This window comes from Carya illinoinensis, chromosome 4 (assembly GCF_018687715.1).
Source record: "Carya illinoinensis cultivar Pawnee chromosome 4, C.illinoinensisPawnee_v1, whole genome shotgun sequence".
Lineage (NCBI taxonomy): Eukaryota > Viridiplantae > Streptophyta > Magnoliopsida > Fagales > Juglandaceae > Carya > Carya illinoinensis.
The window spans coordinates 16,840,365-16,849,518 of NC_056755.1; the positions used below are offsets into that span (position 1 = coordinate 16,840,365).

The 9,154-nt window shown below is 33.6% G+C and overlaps 1 protein-coding gene and 1 non-coding gene across 2 annotated transcripts; one reads left to right on the forward strand and one right to left on the reverse strand.

Annotated features, from left to right (window-relative positions):
• Positions 1–466: 466 nt before the first annotated feature.
• On the reverse strand, positions 467–1,932 carry LOC122306301. The gene is made up of 3 exons (XM_043118731.1): positions 1,529–1,932; positions 1,298–1,349; positions 467–1,252 (listed from the first exon to the last, which is right to left on the reverse strand). Exons 1-3 carry the CDS (start codon positions 1,930–1,932, stop codon positions 467–469), a joined length of 1,242 nt encoding a protein of 413 aa, XP_042974665.1.
• A 6,196-nt stretch (positions 1,933–8,128) lies between these two features.
• On the forward strand, positions 8,129–8,210 carry TRNAS-UGA. Its single transcript has one exon. It is a non-coding gene; the product is annotated as a tRNA-Ser (tRNA).
• Positions 8,211–9,154: the final 944 nt, after the last annotated feature.

Genomic DNA, 9,154 nt, shown 5'->3' on the forward strand with positions numbered 1-9,154 from the left:
ACCTCCCTCACCCACGTGACCGTCCTACTCTGCCCTCATCTATCCCTTTCTCTCTCTCTCCAATACGATCTGGATCAAAATTTGTGGGGCTCTTTGTCTGGTGAGCCTTTAAGATTTCATAAATACTTTGGACCCCAATTTGGGTTCCGAAATAGTGTCACGAATGATTTTTTTATTTAATTTTTATTTAATAATTTAGAAAGTATTTTTTGATGATGTTATATTTTTTTTTATTTTTAAAAATATTTAAAAATTTGAAAAAATAAATAAAAAAACTTTTAACTTGTTCAGCCAATTTTCGGATTACATCCTTCGGTGGATGTAGCACCTCTTAAGTTTTCTTATGGGTAAATTTTTTTGTTTGTTTATTCCCTCATTTTTGTTTTGTCTCGTAAAATCTACAAATTATTGTGGGGTTTATGAATTTAATTTTTTTTTTTTGAAATGAAACCTCAGAATCTTTTATTCATTCAACTTCAGTAACAACATTTTTATCCTTCAGTACATAAACTTGCATACCTTCCGGACCCTCTTCTATCCATATTCTATCCTCATTTACAGTAAAAGAAAATTTTGCAAGAAAATGAGCTACACAATTGCTCTCTCTATATGCATGTATAACCTTCCAACTAGTCCTATTTCTCAGCACCTTCTTGATATCTTCAACCACCTGACCATGCCATTCCCAGCTTGACTCAAGATTGTTTACTGCTCTTACCACTTTCAAAGCATCTCCTTCGAATATCACTTCTGTTATATTCAAGTCTGCACATAGTTTCATAGCTTGTCTTAAGGCCTGTAGTTCTGCCACTAAAGGATCTCGCACATTCCTTTTCTGTGAGCATAAAGAAACCATCACATCCCCATTCTCATCCCTTATCACCACACCAATCCCCATCCTACCTTCCTTAATCTTCAGTGCAGCATCCCAATTTACTTTAACTTGGTCTTTTGCAGGAGCCTTCCATCTACAAGATCTCCTCCTTCTTATACCTGCATCTTGATTCTTATGACTCTGCTGTTGAACTTGTTTAAACTGAAACAAACTGTCAGCGGCTAACTTGAATAGCACATCAGGCTTTTCAAATTTGTTTTCAAAAACAAAATTGTTTCGCCTCAACCAAATTCTTTTAAGAACCATTACCATCAACTCCAGATCATTTATACTCAGCTTTTCACACCAATCTGCCCACAACTCTTGCATCTCCCTTTCATTTGAAACCCATTTCTGTACAGGACTAGCATTTTCTGCCTAAACATCCATGGCTCCTTCACAACTCCATAAAGCATGAGATACCGTCTCCTTATGAATTTTACAGACTGGGCAGTAGTAATCCTTTACAATCTTTCTACAAGCCAAGTTCATCTTTGTCGGCAAACAATTGTTTAAAGCTTTCCATAGAAACATTTTAGCTACACCAAGCACTTTCAATTTCCACATAATCTTCCACTTTTCTAGGTTTTTATCTGATATCTCTCCCTTTTCCTTATTTCTTCTACTCACTTCTAAATGATAAGCACTTCTTACATTAAATTGTCCATCCTGTGAGTGAGCCCAATCAGTTTGTCTGGTAACCCTGATGTACTCATGGGTAAACTACAAACTAATGCAACCTCTTCTTCATTCAAAATACCCTTTATCATCTCTTCCTTCCATGTCTTTGAACCCTCTTTAATAAATTCTGATACTTTTGCATCTGCTTCAAGAAGAGTTCTAGGAGTTTGAACCCGCATAGTGGATAATTTTGGTATCCATTTATCCCCCCATATATTAATCTGCCTTCCATTCCCAACTCTCCACACCAACCCTTCTTTTAATAACTCCAATGACCCCCATAGACTCCTCCACATAACAGAAGGTCTGTGCCCCAAATTTGAATCCAAAATCGTGAAGTGCCTGAAGTACTTATCTTTTAAAACCATAGCAGCCATAGATTGAGGTTTAGTCAGTACTCTCCAACATTGCTTTGCCAATAAAGCCATGTTAAAACTTTCAATCTTTCTAAACCCCAATCCACACCACTCTTAGCTGTCCCCATTTTTGCCCAACTCTTCCAATGGATTTTCTGATCATCTTTCTTGAATCCCCACCAAAATTTTACCATCTGAGCCGCTATCTCTTTACATAAATTCTTTGGAAGCTTAAAAACTGACATGTAGTAGGTAGGTATAGCTTGTATAACAGCTTTCAACAACACCTCCTTACCTGAAGGTGATAAGAACTGATTTTTCCAGTTACTAATCTTCTTCCATACTCTGTCCTTTATTACTCTAAAAGAGTTGTACTTCGATCTTCCAACCATAACTAGTAGACCCAAGTATTTTTCACTATTGCTCAGCTGCCTAGCTTCCATATCCTTCATGATTCCTTCTTTAACAATTTCTTGGACTCTTCTACTGAAAAAAAATTGTAGTTTTTTCCTTATTTAAGCTCTGCCCCGATGCCTCTTCATACAAATCCAGAATGCTTCTTATATTCTTCCATTCCTTCCAGCTAGCCTTTCCAAAAATAATACAATCATCAGCAAAAAGTAAATGGGTGACCCTTATGCCTCCTCGTGCCACTGACACTCTTTTTAATTCTGATCGTCTTTCTGCATTGTTCAACATTGCACTTAAACCTTCTGAGCATAAGAGGAAAAGATAAGGAGACAATGGATCTCCTTGTCTTAGTCCTCTTGTAGGCTTAATAGTCTCACCTGGTTTTCCATTAACTAATGCAGCATATGACACTGAAGATATGCACTGCATGATCAATCCAATCCACCTACTTCCAAATCCCAGCTTTTTCATGACTGCCTCAAGATAAGACCATTCAACCCTATCATATGCCTTAGAAATGTCTAGTTTTAAAGCCATGCTGCCCCCTTACCTCTTTGCCTCGTTTGCATAAAGTGAAGAACTTCATAAGCTGCTATGATATTGCCTGAAATTAACCTCCCTGGAATGAAAGCACTCTGGCTTCTTGATATGATTGCATCCATAACTTTCTTCAGTCTATTAGCAAGATTTTTTGCTATAAGTTTATACACAACATTGCATAAACTTATCGGCCTAAACTCATTTACTGATTTAGGATCACTAACCTTAGGAATCAAGGTTATATAGGTGTAATTCAGCCTTTCATCTAACCTTCCACCATTTAAAAATTGAAGCACTGCTCCACACACATCACTTCTGACAATATGCCAAAAGGATTGGAAGAAACAAGCTCCAAATCCATCTGGTCCTGATGATTTTAACGGCTCCATCATCTTTAGAGCATCTTCTACCTCCTCCCTTTTAAAGTCCCTTTCCAAGACTTCATTCATTTCAGCAGTAACTTTCTTCTCCATCTCAGCTAGGCATTTATTAATTTTTCCAACTCTCGGATTTTCAGTCCTGTACACCTCATCAAAATGTGTCTTAAAAGCCTCTGCAACTCCATCCTGCTCAGATCTCAAAACTCCCATACCATCAATGATTGACAGGATTTTACTCCTCTTTTTTCTCTGGTTTTCACATTCATGAAAAAATCTTGTATTTCTATCACTAAGACTAGTTTATGAATTTAATTAACTGCTCGGTTTGGATGGCCAATTTATCTGTACCATACACTAGTTTTCCCTATCTAAATATACTATATTTCATCTCTAAATTTTAAAAATTTATCCTTAAATAAACAGTAATGAATAATGAAAATCTGAAATGAATATGAGTGCATGAACAGTATATAAATAGGGTAGAAACATTATAATCTAACATGAACAGTGCATGAATAGTAAATAATTCAGCTACCCTTGTTAAATAGTGGAACCCACACTTTTTTTTAATCTTAAAAATTAAAAACTATCTTATTTCATCTTATTATCTAAATACACATTTTTTTAACAAATTATTTCATTTTATCTTAATTCAAAAATTTCGTTATTATTAAAAATATTCTATCTCATCTCATCTGAACTGTGTATCCAAACGGGGCCTAAAATCACATGTAGACATTTCTTTTTCTTTTTCTTTTTCTTTTTATAATCTTTTTTTTAAATTTATTTTACATATCTCACTATTATATTTTTAAAATGTGAGAATCATATTTATTAATTTATGTAACATTCTTTTTATGTATCTGTCATTTTTTGGACCTGGTTCGTTCGAACTTCCATAAGCCACGGAGCAATTCCGAGAGACTAATTACAATTCGCTGTGGAATATGAAATGAATATTTAAGTGCAATGAGAATCAAAGAGTGATGAATGTTTGATATTTTGTTTGAACTGAATGATCATTATTTAATTAATACTCTGGTGACTATTGACGGATTTTCAACACAGTCACACACGTGTTATGTGCCAACAGCTGTAATATGAAAAAAAAAAAATTGGTAACATTAAAAATACATTGGAATGTGATTTTTTTTAAGAGTATTGCGTTGAAATATTTAAATTCTATTCTAAGTTTTGTATTAAGCTATATATACTACACTTAATTTGATTGTTTATTGAGCTATATTTACCTTGTAAATCATATTAGGTTAACTGAATGATAAGTAAATCAAGAAATCATGTTGAGATTTTAGATAAATATAATTCTAGCGCTGATGAAGTTGAGATGATTGAAGATAATAGTGAGGTTGAACAAGACAAGAACATGCCCAAGAAAGGCTATACGGTGTCATTTTTATACGTAGATATGTATGTGGGGGTTAGAGTTTGATGATCTAGAGAATGCACATAGTTGCTATAAAGCCTTCTCTAGATGAACTGGTTTTAACATCCGAACAAACCATACTCGGTTGTCAAATATAGACAAATCATTAATTGGTTTATAGAGTATGTGTGTTTGAGAGAAGTATTCCATCGTATAATTGTAAACTTAGAGAGAGAGAGCAAGTTCCGAAGCTGTGGAAACTAAGTGTGGGTGTAAGGCAATGATTACAACAAAGAAGGATTGAGACAAATGGGTTGTATCCAAGTTTGTACTCCAACACAATCTTGAGCTGTTGATACTTAGGAGTACAAGTTTGTTTCGTAGGCATAGATGGGTGACACTAATGTAAAAAAATTTAATAAACACGCTAAATGAGTCGGGGATACAAACACGAAAAATAATGTAAGAAGGACATTTGCTTTTAACTTGATGAATTTGTTTTTATTATTATTATTATTTATTTTTTGGAATATGGGAGAACCAAGCTCCACTATATTCTCTCCAAACCCGATCACTATGTTAACTACATTTGATATGTATGAATACTATGTTGATCTTATTTATTTTATATTTAGATTTTCGATTTTGTCAATTATTCTAATCTCTATTTTCTTTTGTTTGTAGGATTATGCAAGACTTGATTGACAATGTCACAAAATGAAGAGTTCGGAGTATCGTGAAATTTTCATGGACTTTGAATGACTTTAATTCTCATGGACTGAGATGTAAAATCGAAGGATATAGAAAGAAAATAGAACTTGAGACATCTAGGGTGCAAATATGTCCATTGAAAATAAAGATAAGGTTCAAAACTTTAGCTTTTTTGTAATTTGGCTCAGTGATATAGTTTGATGCTTACATTTTAATTGATTGTGTTGTTGATGGTCTATATGATTGGTGAATCTGTTGCAGATTATCGAGATAATGGGAGACAGAGTTGGAACTTGGAGTACCTTTAAAGACTTGTGAAAAGAGCTAATGATAGTTTGGTGACACTAGTTGTAATCCCAGAAGATTCCGATCCTGATATGTGAAATATGTTTCTTTCCAAATCATTGTCTTTTGGTCATATATAATTTAGATCTTTAGTTTTTTGTACTAGTGATTTTCATCCCGAATTAACCTTTATTTATGTTGATGAGGAGTGACTCAAGGTAGACAAGAAGAAGATGAAGAGGAAGTGGAAGTGGTTGATCATTTGGTCGAGTTGGGTCGGTTTATTTTTGCTGGCCATGGGTTGCAGGCCAAGTTGGGTCGGGGTGAAAAAGAGCTTGGGCGGGCCAATGTGGAAGTGGAAGTTGAAGTGGTCGACCATTAGGCCAGGTTGGGTCGGTTTATTTTTGCTGGCCATGGGTTGTGGGCCAAGTTGAGTCAGGGCAAAAAAGAGTTTGGACGGGCGAATGTGCAAGCCTACCCATCGGACCCCCCCACTAGTTAGGCTACCGAAGGCTAGATGCAGTTTTAGACCCTGTCTCTTTGGAAGTCCAGTGACCGAAGTTCTGATCAAGTAAGTAGCAGCCTCTTTGGAAGACAATAACTGGGAAAACTTGTGGAAGCTTAGGACCCTATACCTACACCTTGTGGACAAGGACTTTGTTAGCAGGGGGGATTTTCACGGTGCTTCATGGAGGAGAACGTAGAGGGAAGAAGATAAAGGTTGGATTTTTAAACTCTATGGAAGATGAAGGTACGGAATGAAGAAATGAAGAAATGAAGTTTAGTTTTGTGAAAAAGGGGGCCTTATATGTAGATTAAACGGTGTAGTTTAATAAAGCCTGGAACGGCTTCGCTTTGTAACCCTGAAACGGTGTAGCCTTGATATTTAAACGACGTAGCCTTTATTTGATCTTAAAACAGTGTGTTTAGGCTACGTATTACAGTCGTATAGCGGGTCATTTTATTCTTTTACTTGAAGTTTGTTAGAAGGGGATACAGGCACTTACTGCAGGGAGAGAAATGAGGAAAGGCATTCTCAAAATTGTAAGAAATTGATTGGCTTTTGGAGCTTTGGGTTGCCTCGAATCACTCACAGTTTTATAAAATTACAATTGTTTTTCCAATTTTTGTTTCCATTCCAATCTAGATTTTCCAGATCTGCAGTAGTTCTGTCACAGTTCTGTAGATGCACAATGATAGACCAAAGTCGTTAGGGGCTTGGTGGGCTCAATTCTGTCGGGCATGTTGACTTGTGGCCATTTATTTTATTTACATGTTACTATTGATTTGGGCCATGGCCCATTTATAGTTGTTAGGATTATATGAGCTATTTTTATTTTACTGTTTTGTTAAATTGGCCACGGGGCCATTAGTTAATTTTTGTAGTCGTGTTGGACGCACTTGTAAAACATCAAGCTTAATAGTTAATACACATACTTTCTATTATTCTCTATTCTCTTGAAGACTAGGTCAATCTCGAATCTCAATTTTATTACATTTTCTATTCATCCAAATATCAACCATAGATGTGTTACAAGTTCCTTTAAATCCTAGAAAATTTTAATTAAGAGCTCTAACACGGATTAGGCTACCAGAACCAGAATAAAAAATATTCGGTCAATTTGATACTAGATTAGGCTAGATCAATTGGATTTATCTATAACTGAAGCCTACGATTTCGACTAAATCTATGCCTTATCTAGCCGGCTTTAGTGAAATCGATTTCTTATTTAATGACATTTAATGAATTTTAACTGTTTTTCGAGATGGTGGTAGGAGTGGTGACCAAAGTTGGTATCTAAATTGATTAACATTATTGGAGTTTGGGTTTAAAGCTTAAACTTCCTGTTTTAGAATTTTATTTATAAAATTGTGCAGTCGAATTCGTGATAATGATTTTAGTACATATGTCAAACTTAGATAAGAGAAAAAGGGTCCCGATGCTCAATCAAAGGGTAGTGCTGGGACACATCATTTCCCGAAAATGTTATAAAAGCCAATAAATTTAAATTTAAAATATAGTTATTTAATTCTAAAATCGGTGCACCATAAAATTTTAATTTTAAGATTTATTTTGAAAATCAATTTATGTTAATGTAAACACTTTATTAAGTATCATCTAAACCAATTTGAGAATATAATTTTTCTTTAAAATATGATTAGATATATCTTATTAAACGTTTAACGGCTGAGATTGATTATGATGAAAAAATAGTTGATTTCATCCATTCAATCTTCAGTATAATACATCAATTTTCGGACAATGCTACCCAGCATGTACGTTTGGGTGTGTCTTAGTACATTTATACTTATTTTCTTTTAAATATTTTTTTAAAAATAAATTAATTTACTAATAATTACTTTATTAACTATTGAGTAAACATAAATTAAAAAAATAAAATATACGAGCGGTCAAAAAAAAGGGGAAGCAAAATTATGGAACAAAGTAGCATTTTACTCAGTGAATCCATTTAATTAGAAATATCACCAGTACGAATTCGAGAAAGTCAATATGTCCGAGTGGTTAAGGAGACAGACTTGAAATCTGTTGGGCTTCGCCCGCGCAGGTTCGAACCCTGCTGTCGACGATTTTAGCCTCAAAGTCAAGTGTATCCCTTCTTACTCTCTTTTATTTTTGGAAACAGCCTCACTTGTATCTTTTCGCTTTTTTCAAAAGAGTTTTGCTACATACAAGCGTAGTTACGCACTAATCTGTATATCAATATTGATTTATTCATACTTAAAATTTAAATTAACACTGTTATCAATAAAATCTACTTTTTGACCAATCACATCATATTGGTACACAGATTAGTACACAATTGTGCTTGCAATTATACTTTTCCTTTTCGGAAACATCCTCACTTTATCTGCATAGTGCCACAAACACATTTTCTTTTATTGTTTTATTTTAAAGCCACTATAGGTATTGGTGGGACTTTAATGAATTTGAATAATGTTATATACTACACTATTATTTTACTTGAATATCATTATATATGATGTGACGCATTTATCATTATTTGATAATAAAGAAGCATACAATAAATAATTATTTAATAATAGTAAATATATCATATCCTACTTAGTAAAATATAAGTGAGATTGTAATATAATATATAGAATTTTCGTAATAAATAGATATTGCTACGGACCGATGTCCCTACCTACAAATCCAACCGATCTGTGCAATTCAAAAATTTTTACCTTTTTGGCTTTTATTTTATTCATTTTTTTAATAACTTAAATATTTTTTTATATAAAAAAGACATAAATTTAATAATATTTATTTACTTAATCACTAATAAAAAATTAGAAAAAGAAAAAAGAAACAAAATGCAAAATCGGTACACTATTGGTTCATTAAGCATTATCCTTAATAAATAAATACACAATTTCGCACTGGGGGAAAAAATATTAAAGCTGAAGTGGCTCTCAGATATTTTTGTAACGAGATGATTTTAAATATTTTGTAAATAACAATGTAGAGTAATAAAAAATAATAATAAAATATTAAACATTAATAAAAATT